We start from the raw sequence: 16,936 nt of genomic DNA, 5'->3' as shown, positions 1-16,936 counted from the left end.
GGGTGACGTTGCTTGTGGTATAGATTGCGAGACTAATGCAACTTGTGGCGGCTGTAGGAAATATCTGTGCAATGTGGGGCGCGAGGGCAGAGGTACCTGCTTTCGTATATGGCATCTAGAGTGGAATGATGGGAACAACATCCCTGGGACACTGCTCGAGGGACACAAAACACGAGATCGCCCGCCGGCAACACGACCGGGAAAGAAGCGTTCGCGACGAGCACTAGGCTCTACTACTGCCAACGCTGGTGGTGACGGCGACGACAGCGAGGGGGATGGCGGCGGCAGCGGAGTGGGTGAGCGTGATGCTGTGAGCGAAGGCGACGTCACCGAAAGCGAGGCTGGCAGCGTCACTGGTGGTCCAGGTGATCAGAGGTGCATGGAGGTGTAAGCAATGGGTTGTGTCCAAGAGGGTGGCGATGTCCAATGCAATCAATTAATACCACATTTTATATTTGTTTCAATGGCCATAATAAATGAAAACACTACTGCTGGACGTGTGCAATGCCACAAAAAACGGGATATAGATAGAAAGGTCACTACTTATGTTTTTTGTCAAGCATAAGCTGGTAAGCCGATCCCAATCTCATACATAAGCTCCTTTTAAGTTGGAGATGCAGGCACTATCCCATCAAGTGTATTTTATACACCGCCCCAATCTGCACACCAAAATTCGAAACTACTTGTTCTTTCGCATTTAAAACGCCGAACCCCATAACTTTTAGAACCCAGTTCCTGATGCTTAGGGGTTCTGAGTAATTATCAGAACCGTTGTTGTGTTCTGGTTCAGCTCTTTTTAGGCGAGCATTTTGTGCCTTATAAACCTAGAAATGGAGAGCTGCGACATTATAATAGGCCACATGTAGATATGCAGACTATCAACCAAGCAATGCCTTCAGTTTATGTACCTTGATGGGATTAAGCTTCTATAAATGATCTAGCACAGAGAATAATATTGGAAACTTTGTCGTAAACCTCATTTTGAAAGATATATGCCTAGCTGCTATCACATCGACAAAAAGAATAAACCTCAATGATTCAAAAGTGCATTAATGAAATATATTGGCTTGATATGGATGAATATCATCAAGGTACCGACACATAATTTTATCAACATCTAAGTACAGGCGAATGACAGCGATGTTCGCCTTTTGGCCAGTGGAAATGTCTTCGTCACTAAATTTACCAACAATATTCGCTCTGGGTAGGTTCAAAGGCTTCCGACACCGTGCTGACGTACAATATAGGCACGGATGACAGAATATGCAGCGGGCCAATACAATACAATAGTTCAGCTTACACCGTTCGCATATTTGCGCTCTTACGCATGAGCCTTCAAGACCTCGCACGTGACAACTCCCTGCACGTTTGCCAAACAGTTATCAGCGCATTCGGCCGGTTAATTGCTGCGGAGGGGGTGGCCATAGACTTCGCCGCAGCATCGCTCCGTGGGGACGGAAGTGGGGCGGTGGTTTTGAAGCTCATGGATCACTTTGACGTTCATCTGGCCTTTGCAGAGGTACGGGGAGGAAAACCACTGGCTAAGAACTCTGTCACAAGCTATTATCGTCATGTGAAGAGCTGGTTGCTCGACACCTATCCAAAACCTGAGCGACCAAGGAGCAGAAGCTCCTGAAGATGGACTCGAGCGTCACTGCCTAAAGCGGGTCGAAGGTGGAATGGTACAGAAAGCGCCTGCGTGTACGAGGAAGATCTGCGTATTCTGTTTGATGGACTATACTATGGCGTGTCTAGCCCCAAGGTCTACCAAGACGCGGTCTTTCTTGCGCTGATGTGGTATGCTTTTGACCCAGCCCCCGATCTTGTCAAGGGCAATCTTTCTGCTAGTGCCGATGGAGTGGTGTTTGTTAGGCTCATCCGGGTGAAGACAGCAGAAGAACAAGGATTTCGCTTTTGGCCGACAGGGACAGCTTCATAGCAAGTCCTCTCCACGCCATCGCAATGGCATTAGTAATGCAGGCTTTTTCGAGCGCCCAACTACTCGATCATTCTCATCTTGCTGCAGGAAGAGAAGAGAGTGTGGCAGTACCTGTCGACATCCCACTATCGCACATTTGAAGACGATGGTGTTGTGACAGAGCCCCCTCAAAAGAAACGCAAGGTACCTGAGGATAGCATGAAGATTCATGCCTATGTGAATCGCCTTGTCAAGTCCACATCGACTGTCCTAGCCAAAGCGAAACCCACTGGAAATTATACATCTCACTCATTTCGGCGTGGTGGGGTCCAACATGCCAACAGCGACCCACTACTCAGTGTCCAATTGATTTACGACAGAGAGTCGTGGGGCATGACAGTAACTAACAAGGCATTCGCATACGTGTTCAGCACAGCAACTGAATACCAAAAGGTAGCTCGAGTACCCAGCAGGTGGGACTCCAGCAAAAATCCGCCTGTTTCCACACTTTCCTAGTTTGCCTCCGCGAGCCGAGAGCAAGCACCGAAATTGGGAAATCGGTTATTTCAGCCTAGCATCTACTCTCAGGATGCAGAGAAGAAACTGAACGGACAAGTGGCTCAAGTTCTAATTGCGTCATCGATCCAACATTTCCCAGATGTACGCGAGCGCTATCCGATGTGCGTGTACGCCACTAGAATGCAAAAATGCCTCATGTCACTAGGGCTGTCAGAAACTAGCGTGGAGCTTGGACCTGCAAGGCATGGTCACATGGAAGGGCGTCCAGGGAAGGAGGATAACGAATACAAGTTAACTAGAGTAGAGAAGCTTATCAACCATCAGAATCGCAATATAGGCGAGCTATTTGCGATGAACCGGTCGTTGACCGACCGAGTGAGCGTGCTCGAGCGTACGGATAATGTCAGTCAGGAGGTAGCACCCTCGCGTCCATCGTTCACTTCAGCACAACCAGACGTAGTACGTTCGGAGATCCCTGTCCAACCCAAGACGTGTGGGAGCAAGGCGCTTCCCAAAGGCCCAGCCGCCATTTGTTTTGAGTGTGACGCGAAGACCCCAAGGCTGCGGGAAGTGTGTGGAGATCGCCAAAAGAAGTCTGCCTACGAGCAAACGGTGAACTACATGAAGCTGTTCTTGCCTAGTGGGTTTCATCTCGACCCGTCCACAGCGACATACAGCGATCCGGTGCTTCGGGCTGGATAGGAAGCGGAAGCAAACTTGCTAAATAATTTTCAGGAGCGAGGTACTAAGCGCAAGAGCGGGTCTTCCGGCTTAAGCAACTGCGAAAGTTCTTCAGGGAAGACAAGTTGAATAAGCTGATAGAATCGCATCGGGCTCGTGTTGCGAAGGGATCACGGATCCCGCCCCACGCAAAACTAAATACCTTCTTTCGTGTAAGTAGAGTTTTAATATTAGCGAATTCGGGGTTAATAACGTTTTCCAATTGCTCTGGTGGTCCCAGTCCCAAGATCGACGTTGAAAACAATATCTAAGTCGCATTGTCCTGTGCTGCTTAGCATTGAGCTTGACCGTGGTGGTACCAATATGACAATATACAAATATAAGCTATAATGTGTGTTTTATTTGCAATTTTAAAGTAGCATATATAAAATAATCATGTAAAAGAAAACCTTATTTTGCCTGCTCACTTTCCTCGATGGCATAAACACCATCGGCCTCGGCAAAGAAATGACGCAATCCTTCCTCAGTGCTTGCCTTGTAGACAAATTCATCTGAGTCGATAGTGTAGTACTTGTCATGCAATAAAGCTCTGGCAATACGATGCGATGTTCCTTTCTTCTGGCCCAATGCTCTACCGATGATCATTAGATGCTTGTATTTAGAGTAGTTGGGAGCTTCGATCGGTGCTTCTCGAGGACGTTCCAGACTGCGTGGCGGCGTACGAGGTAACCGCTCCAATGGCAACATGTCTTCCGGGCGGCGCTTCGTGGTCCGCTTCGCGTCTTTCGAGGGAGGGGATGTATCTGGTGGCGCCTTCTGTGTTCCAGCGGTTTCCGAAAGACGTCCACGCGTTGGCCATCGAATTTAGTGTCACAGTCCGTGTTACTGGGACTGGATTGCTACGTGTCCGTCGGTGTCGGTGGAACAAGCTTCACATCTCGTCGTCACTCAGCGGCTCGCGCAAGCCACTGTAGCCGTACAAGTCCGACCTTCCCAACTCCTCCGCGTTTGTGTCGAAGCCCCTGCTGTTGGCACGGGTGTGCTTTCCACGCGTCCGCTTTTCCACCGGCGTCCGCCATTGATCCAGTGATCCAGCCCTGTTGCTCCCCAGCTCAACTTGCTGAGTGACCGCAACCGTAGCGTCTACGTACTGATCTTCGAATCTTAGTGGGGGTGGTGTGACAGGTCTCTGTCACCGTGAGTGCACGGTGGCCAATTAGATGCCAAGACTATCGTTAATGGCTGTGACGGCCTTGGTGTCGTCACGCCAATCAACCAGAGTTTAATTTACATGCTTCCTTTCACTACATTGTGTGCTTGGTAACGGGTTGTCTTTAGCCTGTTTCATTGTCGGATACAGTATTGTTCTTGGCTTCACGCGTTGATATTCAGCATACCAGCCTATGTTGCATTTCCTTTTCGTACCAGTTTTGGCACCCCCAGCTAATTTCTTATCAACCGTTTGCCGAAGCTCGAAGTCCTAAGGACATTGTCTTGCTATTCAGATGCTCGACTGCTATTCATCTATCACATTCGGATACAGATATCTACACTAGCTATCCGCCTCATCTACTATGTCAGCGACGGACGATAGTTTCATGTAGCCCAGGTGCACAATATGTATTGTGTTACCTTTTGGAATACATCATTGCAATATTGCTGGCGGCCAAAATATAGATTGCAGTTTCCTCTACGCCTTCAATATCGTACTAAGGTGTTCAGAAACGTATTGCAATCCGGCCAATGTATTTTTTCAGACCTCCGATGGTATCCCTAAACACGCCACCGATTGCACAACAGCATATTCTATATAGCACTAATGCCCCCCATTACTTCCAAGCTGTGTCCGCCCCTGCGGGGATCTTAAGACGTTTAAAAGCTTGTGGAAAACTCGGGCGCGCGCCCAGCACGGAGGGTGTAGCATCTTCGCTGCTTCAAATATACCATACCTCCTGGCAGGTTAAATTTTCGGCAGGCTAAGCAAATTTTTGGGAGAAAGTACGCTGATGCCCTGTTTCAGGAGGAATAATGTGATTTGTGCTAGCACTTATGACATATGATTGCCTAAAATCGAGCTAACGACACTTGTAATTTGGTTCGTGTTCTGAATGATTTTTTTTCAGAATACCCACAGGAGGCGTTCTAAAGCAAGAGCACAAAGTACCCCGATCTAAAACCACACACCCAATCGCTGACTTTATAGCAATATTTCGTAAGTGCTACCTGAGGTAACGCCAATACAATAGGTATAACTCATTTCTGCTGGGCCATAAGGCGAAACCACAGCTTCTACCGACAAATCATGGGGTCGATGCAGTATCATTGCCAGGAGCGAGTTTGAGCGAGAGAAATTACATGCGCTAGGATGACAATTCGCATTTTTGTTACTTAGAATGCTTAAGTGGGAGCGTTTCTATTGCTTAGCCAAGAATGCAGCTGTAGAGCGGTCTCAGTCTATTTGGTGTCATTTTGGCTTGGAATGTTTACAATAATTTTACGATATTTACACCAGAAAGACAGTGTTGTGCGCTCTTCTCGAAATTGCCGCGCGCGGCTCTTTGATTGAACGCGCACGCAATAGCGCAAATCTGTCATCGACGGTTTGAGTGAAGATTCATTTAAGTACGATCTAAGATCACCTAGGTACAATCTGGGCCGTTCCAAAATAACAAGAAATATGTATGCGAGTGATTCATTGGATTTGAACAAACACGGCAGATTTGGTCGGAATTCACAATATCGTTCAAATCAAACCGCAGTAGTAGCTCTTACATTTTTTCTTTTTGTACTGCTTCTACTGCCGGTACTATCCCTGGTGGACTCAATTTGAAATGGCACTCAAATCGAGACGACGATTTCCTATATTGAAAACACATTTAAAAATAGGTTTTGTCCTTCCAATGCGCTTAGCGTACTCGTACTTAAGCTGCGGCGGTAAAGACTGCTGCGATGCGTCCTACGCCATTTAATCGGACCAAAACGAGCTCAAAGCCATTGGGTTTCGTACCTTCAAAGTCCAACTTGACAGCATAATCACAATAACCCTTTCCAAGCTTCCAGACCACATGCAGACTGATCTTGTAATGCGTTTCAACGATGCATCCGCTTCATTCGATGTTTCTAGAAGCAGTCTCTATCGCAGGGCTGTCGGTAAGGCTACCCTCGCCGCGAAACCTAGACATAAAACTGTGTTGTCGAAGGCAACTGAGGAAGGGATTGTCGAAGCTATTCGGACGGAGATACAATCCAACAATTCGAGACGGACAAATGGTGGTCCATTGGGTCAGAATCAGAGCGGATCTTCGGACCGGTACTCGCTAATTCTGAGTCGTTTAAACGACACAGCGGGCACGAGCAAGCGTGCTGAGCCTCACGGTAACGAACAATACAATGCCTACTCTACATCGGCACTGCACGAAGAACTTTAAGCTAAAGATTTCCGGCGAAGGTTTCTCAATTACATGGCGCCATTCAACTGCAGCAAGAAGAAGTGGTTTTAGAAGTTGGCCATTGGACCAAGCCAACGAAATGGAGGCCATCCAGTTCCTTCTCTTCCGTCGTTGAGTTGGTGGTGGTGGTAATACCGAAGCATCTTTGACGGCTTCTGATTGGTCGATAAATGAAGAAACTTCAAATATCTTCGATAACACATTCAAATAGGATCATGTCTTTGTGCAAAAACCAAAAGGAAGCGAATTACCCCATGTACTCAAATACTTTGTCGTGATTCGACAAAAAACGGTGCGCACGAGGTACTGGCGGTGCGGAGGGATGGAAGCGTCGCGGGCGTGAGACCCGCGGCCCGTACGCGTTCGTTGGGGAGTGGCACGATGATCGTTGTGCTCCAAGATCGCCTCCACGATATGACGGACGTGGTCAGCACTATCAACGAGGGGTACAGGGCTGTCACGCTGAAACTGTGTGGCGTGACCAGTGCGAGGAGGTCGAGACCGCTCGGGGCCTGTAGCGCGCGGTGGAAAGGCTGAGCCATCTGGAGCGCGAGATGGCGAATAAGCCTCCGCGCTCTGAGCGGGGGCATCATGATTGGTGGAAGGCGGAGGTGCGGGGGTACCATCAGCGCTAGGGATGGAGGGTGGGTGATAACGTCGGAGTCGCCCGACGTAGACCGTGCCGAATCTTGATCTAAAACAGGTTGGTGTATGGCCGAATCGGGTAATCCCTACATCACAGACACTCTCCCTAGCGCGCTTAGTGAGGACGTTTCGTGTCAAATTAAGATCAAAGCAGAGAGTTCGGCAAGAACCCTCTGAAGTGTCAGAGACTCCAATTGAGTGGTGGTAGGGCAAACGTAGTTCGTAGCGTAGCTCTTCGAAGTAAGAGCATGGATGTGCTTTTACGTGGTCCTGAACGAAGGCACACACGGCACGAGGTCATCTAGATGGCCTCGCTCTAGTCTCCGCTTTACAAAAATTGCCTGTTGTACAGGAAAGCTTATACCATCGAGCGAGACTGTGGTCTGAAAGCCCAACACACTGGCAGCTGTAGTAGTGTCAATTAAATAAACGTACATCAATACGATACCTCTCCAACGAATATCTAGTGAGTAGATCATCTCCTTTACTCTGACGACGGGGTAAATCTCCGAATGCTAAACGAATACCAGCCATTCGGACAATTTCTCGCTCACAGGCTTTTCAGTCCGATGACAGCCTGTTGTCTGAGTTTGCAAACTTCTCAGTGATCGATATAAATAATTTAGGTTTATCTAAAACTGAGTTTAATTTTCTACTTTAAAATGGTAACATAGTACCTGAAACCTAATCTCGCCAACGAGAAAGGCACTTTTTCAAGTTCGATTCGCCAAAAGCTTTGAAAGACACATTAGTACAAATGTTTTGAAGCGCTTATGGAGTCGATTGTACTGAAATAATAACACCGGTAAAAAAATGAAAATATGCGTGCGATATGCCCACATCTTGAAAAATGTAAGGGGAAAACATATTTTCCGTGCCCCTCGACCTGATACGTCGGATGTGGAGTTAGAAGACTAACCTACCTCCTTAACGTTTTGATTGGTCAAGACTGACATTTTACTCGAATATGATTGGTTATCTTAGAAACACAATATATGATTAGCCATTAATGCTTATTTATAAAGCTCTGGGTCCATCCTTCGCTATAGCTAAGCTCACAGAGTTGTCACAAAAGTACGTTGGCTAAATGATTAACAAAAAGCGCGGATTGGTTAAAATAATGTGAATTACGAATATTACGTACGTTACATAAAATGATGGAGAGTGATAGCGAATACTGCACGTTAATTGAAATACATGAATTAAAAAAATGGAAGCCGGAGCGAGCTTGAACATGCTCGCACAGTATTTTAAGCTACTATGTACTACAGTTACGTACAAGTGAGGCATCTTCCGAACCCGGACTACATTCTGTTCGCTCCTAACGCGACCTGGCCGCTCAAATGCTAGAAATAAAACAAAAAATGAATGTTGCGCTAACTCTCAGTGCCGTTACTACTCAAAATATTAATGCTGTTTTCAAGTATAAAGATATGAGCTGATCTAGTAATAATATTTTAGAAAATGACTTGATAATAAAAGGCAAGTTTCAAAAATATAATTCGAAATAACAGTTAAAATCTCATTTTACCGCCCCAGTGTGTCATATTAGGTTTAGGGGGATTGATACAAAAGTTTCACAGTAGTAATCGCCATCTTAAAAGTGCTATCCGTAGGTTCAATAGAAAAATACGCGTAATGTATAATAACGTTTACATGCATTGTGCCTGCCTTACATTCTAATAGTAATGGTTCAGAAAGACGTTCATTCCCAGCTTGAAGCACAGAGTATTATTCTACATGATTGGATGTGTCTGCCAATGTTCACGCTACTTGCGTTTGCATTTTTACTCAGTTTTTTAGGCTGATGTGTAAATAAGTTTAGAGGTCTCGGATAGACCTATTATAAAGTTGCGCTTACCCAGCAGTAGCGCACCATTTCGGGACGTTTCGGCACGGTAAATACGGTACTTAATCGACTACTTGCAATTTACATGACAATCAAATGTTCCAGCATGTGTTCGGTCAAGTGACTTTAGCTATAGTGACTACAACTATAGCTCAATCGTTTGGTGTTGGTAACTCTGTCCTCAATTGCTACATATCATTTCCCTGTAGAGTACATTTTTTTGGCGGTATACTGTGCGTAAAGAAGTCCGGCGAGATCGCAAGTAAATAAACAACATCAGGAATACACTAAAAACATATTATCTAATTTTTTCACATCATTGTTTTAATGTGAAATCCTACTACATGTATGTATGATCGCTGGAAACACTGCTAGCTAACCCATACCATTAAATTGTCAATATCGGCTGACGATGCCGACAAGACTATAATTAGCCGAAAAAATGTAAAAGTGAATGGTCTACGAATCTTCCAAACTGCAACAGCTTTCTAAAACAGCTACTAACAGATTTCAAAAAACATGAACTTAGCAAACACAACGTATTCTAAGTGCAAAGGCTGAGCTACACAGCCTACTCCATGCAGTGTTGGGTATCGTGTTGCTGACTTATCATCTCCCGAAAGAGCTGGGAGGTGAGAGCTGGGGGATGACTTCTTCTTCTGTTGCGACCAACAATCAGTTTTGGCACATTGTTTTTCCGCTGTTTTGCACCTCTCGTATATTATCGCGACTGGCATACAATACGGAATGCAACAGCAAAAAAATCACATGCAAACACGACACTCGTTAATGAGGACTACTACTTTTGCAGTATTTTGATATATTTAATAGCACACCGTAGTACCGAGTGCATTCAATGAAGCGGTAAATCACAAATCTTAAAAGTTTTTGTCTGTAGTCAGTTGTTTTTACAACTGCAATCAAAAGATGTGTAAAAGCATATCAATTGCTGATATCTGCATTGCGCTAATGATGGAAACGCTGAAAGCTAATGCACTTCCCACTTGCTAGCGCTACTACATCAGAGACATCCAGGCTAGATCACAAACTACATAATTTCTTGCGCTTTTTGGCTGAATGGCTGACAGCATGTTAGTCCGTGTCAACCCCCTTCCAGCTCACTTTTGCTTTTGAGCTCCCTTTAGCCAGCGTTCAGCTTGCGCCCGTCTTGCGGGAAACGTCAGCGTGGGGTAGAAATTGGGAGTATTTCGGTGCGCGTTTCTTCCGGATCCGGCGATTCGCTAGACAATATGTTTCGATCTCGTCGAGGCATACGCATGATCGACAACGAGCTTCGTATACTGGCTCGTGAAGCTGCGAAAGCTGACGGTGTGCCAGTGAACGACACCTTTTCAAATGAAAAATGGCCTTTAAAGTTTGTTCGTCGTCACGGTGACCAGTTGACTCGCAAATAATACCCAGATTCTAGACACCAAGATCTAGAATATGTCTACAGAAGAACGTATTCGATCTTTTCACAGTGAATTAGAAAGCGTAATGAAGAATTTGGGACCATCTTAAGTGTGGAACTGCGACGAAGCCGGCTTCTGGCCTCAAGGACAGAAAGCACCGCGTTTGATATGTGCCAAGGGGTGCCGAGCGAATACTTTGCACTCAACCGATCGAGACAACGTGTCCGTAATGGCGTGAGTTAGTGCCTCGGGTGATCAAATCCCGTCAATGTTCATCTTTCCAGGGAAGCTACGTCAACCCAACTGGGTGATTGGCTCTTTACAAGACTCTGTGTGCGCTGTGACAGGGTCTTCAAAAACTAACGGATTCTTGTTCTTGCATTGGATAAAGCTCTTCAATGAGCAGATGAAGAAGAAAGGAGTACCTCGACCGGTTTCTGCTTTAATTGGATGGTCATTTTTCGCGCGTGAATGGACCTGTTTTACGGTATGCTGTACAAAGCAAGATCTATTTATTTGTTCTCTGCACATACAAGTCATTTTACGCAGCCTCTTGACCACACTGTGCTTTCTTCGTTAAAACACATCGATGAAAAACTGCTGTCTAACTTTCCACTACGATTCGGACGTCCTCATGCCACTTAATTTGATCTCGCTGGATTGATGAGCGAAGCTTGGCAAGGTGTAGCACTCACTGAGCACATCAAGTTGGAAGGAGCCGTCTCCGAGAAGAACATTTTCAAAGCGTACAAGAGCTCAGGGATATTACCTTTCTCGATAGACACAATGTTGAGACGAATCGTGGGTAGCAAACCGGTTCTCAACCAACTACCGCACGTGAAATTGCTCTCTAACGACCCGAGCTACATGACCGCCAGAAGCGGAAGCTGAAAAGAGAATGTATTTCAGCTGATGCAATTTCGGCAGTGCTCATGGGATTACAGCAAGCAGTTCAGCTTGCACCCGGCGTGCAAACGCCTAAGCGGAAACGCACATATTTGAAGAGAGGCGTATTAATGAATCACCCTTATATGGTCCTTGCTGTAACCGAGGCAAAGGAGAAACTTCGCCGCTTAGCTGACGAGCAAACGGCGAAAGCACAAGTCCGAGCCGATATTAAGCACCAGAAAGCCCAAAGTGATAAAAAGAAGAGAGCAGAGAGAGAGCAGAAGACGATACAACGAGCTCAAGCCGCAGTAGACAAGCTTCTTGAAAAGAAAAGAAAAAGCCGCCGAAACGAAGGAAGCACATAAGATTTTTGCTGCGAAGAAGCTGGCCTCCAAAGCCTTTAAATGTAAGAAGAAAAGGAGGACCAAGTCAACACCGACCGCAATCACTCTGCCTGTGTCTAGAGCGAACAGTGACGCTGCGTTTGATAGAACTTTGCCTGTTGGTAGAATCGTCGGAGTTTTATGCCAGTCTATGATTACACTTAGGTTTTGTAAAGTGTAATCACATTTCGAGTTGAGCCCACTTATGACGTGCGTTAGACTAACGAACTGAAAGCCTGATACCAAAGTAATTCCTCATTTATCTCCGTGAATGAACCCACTCAGCTTGCATGCATTGAACAGGGGTGAATCGCAGCTTTCTTTCTATTCAATTGCGGACAGTTTTTTTCTTCTTGTAGCACAGAACTTTTCCTGCGGCACTTTTGCCGTTTCAAATTGAGTCCGCCGGAGAAAATCCATACAAAAAGTAAAAAACATGCTAAATGAGCGGGTCAAAAATTACAAACACAACTATAACATGCATAACATTAAGAAAGGGAATTTGACAAAATTGTCGGTATTTCACCAAATTGGATGTTGAATACTTTCAAAATAAACAAGCTTTAAGAAAATGTGGTATCCATGCTCTCACACAAGCCACAAGACAACCACACTTATTACAGACACCGTCTTGCAAATGACATGACGTGTAGCAACTGCTACAGGTGGGTCATACGCGCGGGTGGAGCAGCGTGAAAAGGTCTTGTTCTCTGCATAGACCCAGCTTCCAGACACACACGTGGCCTCCGCTACGTTGGTGTCCGTGGATCCGGTGTCCTTGGCTTCCTGGGTCTCCGTCAAGCATGCAATGTTCCCACACACTTCGTCCAGATACATCCGATAGAAGTGCGAGTAGACACACCTGTCCGCCACCTCCACACACAACGATCGGCACGGTGGTAGCGGTACCATAGCTGACCCTCCGGTAGCTGCACAGCTCACAGATGTGCCATTTACGTTGCGATGGAACGTAGTGGTTACCCACGACAGACAGTGGAAGTTCCACACGAGCTTGTGGCACGCCGGCGTGTCCTTAAACTGCTGCTGCGTACCGAACGGGCTGAGTGCCAGGGTCTTAACGTCTAAGTCCTCACATACTCCTTGCTTCTCAAGCTGCAAGGAGGTGTCTCTGTAGGTACACAGTATCGTCAGTGGACTCAGTACCGTTTGATGTGGTTCGCGCTGTACCTGGAGTAGCCAGCGATGGGGTCGAACATGAACTGGCCGTTCATGATCGTGCAGTATTTGAGCCCCGCGCACTTGACGCAGTGTTGCGGCTGGAATATTCCGACGGCGGCTGCATGAGCACATCTCGAGGACAACGCAACAACGATGAAAATGATCAACAGCGTGTGGGATCGCCCCAGTCGACTAAATCTTCGTCTACAGCCATGTTGAAATCGTCTTGACACCACGTCATCGCCAGCTGTTACCGGAACTGAAGGATGAGTCATCGCCGTGTCATTGATGCTCATCGCTTGGTGGTGGCTTGATACTGGCCAAGAACGGAAGATGGCACGATGGTCTTATCAGCGAGATGGCAATCAGTTTCGACGTCAAAGATATTAGCGCGACGGTTGGGCACAAACCGCCTCCTGAATCTCAACGGCAAAGGAAAGGGCCAAGCACGTACGCGAGTACTCGTGTGCGTGCTTGACCCGAGCCAAGTGAAGGACCTTCACTGAAGGTTCACGGTATGCATCGGATACTAATATCTTGTCAAATGCGGAAGAAAGTTGCTCGGGTGTTCTCCGCTGCGAGAGATGCCACGGTGACACGGTGTTACACTGTCGGTGCGATGGCCAGCCGTCTTGGGTTCGCTTTCAGCTGCCTCGATGCTGCCGGCAGCTATCGTAAACAGTCAACTCGGAGTTGATCGTGAAGCCCAAAAAACCAAGTACAGTATGCCATTATTGGCGTGGCAGTTAAAATATCGGAGCCCTAGGAGACAACCTGATATTGTGCTGTGCAACACGAGTAGTGTGCAACGTCAGCTCCTTCCTTGAACCGGTGAATACCGGCTGAACCTGCTATTTCGTATATTTATATATGTATAGATTAAACGTAATATCATTTTGTACTCGGTTAAACAGACATTATTAAGATGTTTGCTACCTAGATACAATATGATCTAGAAGACAAAAATAAAACACTAGCAAGGAAAAATCACAATCAGGTTGCGGAAAGGTTTTTCTACTGGAACAACAGCAGTAAAGCGCGCGCAAAGTGCTGGCAACGCGAGCTTGACCAGTCAGCGGCTTTCCATTCCCGTACCTCTGATCTCTTCAGCCTGCTGTGCGTGCGTGTGGCCATTCACCAACTCGCGCCGGCCGCGTCAAGATCGATCCGATAGTTCTCTACAGACCAATGCAGGAGAACCGGCCCGAGGTGGCCGCCTACTTCAAGGCGTTGTTGCAGTCACGGCTGCACAGCCCTCCCATCCGCTGCGGCTTCGCTGGTGATGACAAGGGCAAGGCCATGTATGCTGGCCGTGCGCTCAAGGCTGGCGAGCCAATCTGGACCGAAGCCCCGTTCGTGGCCATGCAACACGAGGACAACAAAGAGTTTGTGGACTGCTGTGAAAACTGCTTCGTGCCGCTTGTAGACAGCAAGGCCTGCTGGGCCCGCGTGATGGCCAGTCGGGCCGAAGTGGAGGGCGAAGCGGCCCCCGCTGATGAGTCCTCGGCCAGCGTCGCCGACTTTGAGGCCGCCATCGCGTTCTTACAAAAAGAAGGCGGCAAGAGTCCCGAGGAGAGCTACTTTTCCGTCTTTAAACTGGCCGAGAACCAGGTAAAATGCACATGTGGCTCGATCTACTGCTCCGACACGTGCAAAAAGATTGCGTACGCGCAACACCACGCACTGCTGTGCTCGCACTCGGAAGACCGCGAGAGTGGCATGGGCCAGTTCCTCAACCACACACTAGTGACCAACGAGATCTTCCAGCTCGCGGCCAAAGTCGTGGCCAAGATGCTGCTACTCTTTGTGGCCACACAAGACATGGCCCAGGCCCGACAGCCCGTCGACATGTTTTGCAAATTACCGTGGTGGGAAGTCATCAGCTCGGAAGACGATCTTGAAGAGGGCGAGACGCTCGAACAGTACCGTGACAAGTTCCGGGCCCTTATCTCTCAAACCTTTGAGCGTTTCCTGGGTGGCCTTAAGGAGAACTTGGTGCATTTAGAGACACACGGCGAACTCCATGGCCTCACGGCCGACGCCGTACTGGCCTCGTGCGACGAGGTTTTAAACGTTGATTTTTTCAGCCGCGTCGTGGGCATGTTCGAGATGAATAACATTAGTATGGAGATTGACCACCCGTTCCACGCTCTGGGCGAGGCGTTGAGTGAGGCCAGTCCCGAGGAGAAGAAGGACATGCCGCCGGTATTGGCCCGTGTCAAGGCCGCGTTGGAGAAGTTCGCAGAGGAACACAAACACCATCTCTGCGACGAGGAGCACGAAGACGAAGAAGATGAGTGTTACGCATTGGACGAAGACTTTGTGGGTGTGGAAGGCACAGCGCTGTTCTCGGGTATCTGCACAATGAACCACAGCTGCGACCCCAACTGTACGGTGCTGTACACGAAGGATGGAGCGGCACATGTTTTCGCGGTCCAGGACATCCCGGTACGGCATTTTTATTTAAAATTTGAAGAGAGAGGTGACGCGCTGACTTGGTGGCTTACAGGAGGGTGACGAGCTGTGCATCTCGTATATTGATGTGGACCAGGAGGTGGACGAACGGGAGGAGTGTCTTCGGTACGTTGGTTGTGTGATGTTCTACCTATGTGATAAAAACTGTGACTTACCGAAGCCGTTTAACACTCCGTGTATTGGCGGCCAAGTAGGGAGTACCAGTTTGTGTGCCATTGCGCTCGCTGCCAAGAGGAGAGGAAAGCATAGTCGTACAAATGAGGGGCGGAGAGACCTCGATAATGCAACGAGCCACCACGAGTTGCTATTAAAGTAGCCCTCCGCTGCGCAAACAGTATACCGGTAGGCGTGCAAGTAGGCCCGTATGGCCGACAAGAACAAGTTAACGTGGCACGTAAATGATAAATTTTAAAATACGTTAAAGTTTTTAATCGCATTACACGTGTTGCTGTGTCCAGCTGAGGTCACATTGTTACAGCTGGAGTACTTAAAAGGCCACTGTAGCGCGTTTTGCACTCTCATTCGTTGGCCGCGGCCTCGAAGTCAATTGTGACCGTCGGCATCACTCTCATTTCATTCGATAACTCAGCTATCAGGTGATCAACATCACCAGAGCCGAATACTAAAATAGTTCATTTTAATATGCTGCAGTATTTCCTGGTATCATTTTACCCGTTACAATTGAAGGAGTACTGCGGCCGCAAAGTGATACATGTACTGTAGCATTGAAAGGTCCATTTTTGGCATCACAACATAAGCTACTCGTTGCTGCTCGACTAACGGACCCATTTGAAGTTTCATTTATTATGGAAGGATTAGAACGTACACTTTAGCGACCCCCAGCCCTGTTGTAAAACCTAACAGCCACTTTTGGTAATAAAATGATTGACTCACAACTATATGGACTCGCTCCCCTCACAGACTTTGCCTGTAACGGGCTTTCAGCAACCCATTATCTTACGTACACTGTGCGTGAGGAAGCAGGCAAATTAGACTCTGATGTATTGATCGTTAACGGCGTGGTCCGAGACCACGCCAACCAGTAGATGTGTTCTACAAGCTGATTGGCCATCGCATTGGATGCGATGGCGATGTGCGACGATGGGCCCGTCACACCATCCCCCACTTCAAAAAGAAAGCACGCAGCATATTCCTTTTTATACGGCGCGACGAACTGGGTATCGATGAGCGAGCGAGACGACGACTCGACCACGTACGCGGAGGCGCTGGAGAGGTGGGCGCTGCACGATTGCAGCGCCTTCGTGAACGCCCGCAGTGATGACGAGATGAGACGGCTGTTTGAGAGGCTCCGCGCGACAAGAGGCAAACCCGTCACGGCGACAGCCACCGTGACACTCCAGTCCCTGGATCGAGCGTGGACTTCGTTCGTGCTCCGCTAGAATAAGGAAGGAGGCGAGGCGTTCGAGCGCATGGTGCTCGAGCGCGAGGCGGCGCACTCGCGGCCGTCTGACAGCGCGCTGGCCCTAGTTTGCAGGTTGGCCAGTGATCAAGGCCGCCGGTGCTGTACCGCACACCGA

General features: G+C 47.8%; 3 protein-coding genes across 3 annotated transcripts; 1 reads left to right on the top strand and 2 right to left on the bottom strand.

The window, feature by feature from the left end:
• Nucleotides 1–6,575: 6,575 nt before the first annotated feature.
• PITG_11879 (uncharacterized protein) lies at nt 6,576–8,168 on the bottom strand (the record flags this gene model as incomplete). The annotated part of the gene is made up of 4 exons (XM_002901313.1): nt 6,576–6,593; nt 6,868–7,261; nt 7,767–7,789; nt 8,136–8,168. The coding sequence occupies 4 exons, from the start codon at nt 8,166–8,168 to the stop codon at nt 6,576–6,578; spliced, it is 468 nt and encodes a 155-aa protein (XP_002901359.1).
• Nucleotides 8,169–12,332: 4,164 nt separating this feature from the next.
• On the bottom strand, nt 12,333–13,055 carry PITG_11878 (uncharacterized protein; the record flags this gene model as incomplete). Its single annotated transcript, XM_002901312.1, has 1 exon — nt 12,333–13,055. One exon carries the CDS (start codon nt 13,053–13,055, stop codon nt 12,333–12,335), a length of 723 nt encoding a protein of 240 aa, XP_002901358.1.
• Nucleotides 13,056–14,111: 1,056 nt separating this feature from the next.
• PITG_11877 (uncharacterized protein) lies at nt 14,112–16,024 on the top strand (the record flags this gene model as incomplete). Its single annotated transcript, XM_002901311.1, has 3 exons — nt 14,112–15,371; nt 15,433–15,503; nt 15,988–16,024. The coding sequence occupies 3 exons, from the start codon at nt 14,112–14,114 to the stop codon at nt 16,022–16,024; spliced, it is 1,368 nt and encodes a 455-aa protein (XP_002901357.1).
• Nucleotides 16,025–16,936: the final 912 nt, after the last annotated feature.

Source organism: Phytophthora infestans, genomic scaffold (genome assembly GCF_000142945.1).
Source record: "Phytophthora infestans T30-4 supercont1.21 genomic scaffold, whole genome shotgun sequence".
Lineage (NCBI taxonomy): Eukaryota > Oomycota > Peronosporomycetes > Peronosporales > Peronosporaceae > Phytophthora > Phytophthora infestans.
The sequence above is the reverse complement of the archived record's forward strand: the minus strand, read 5'-3'. Positions and strand labels throughout refer to the sequence as shown.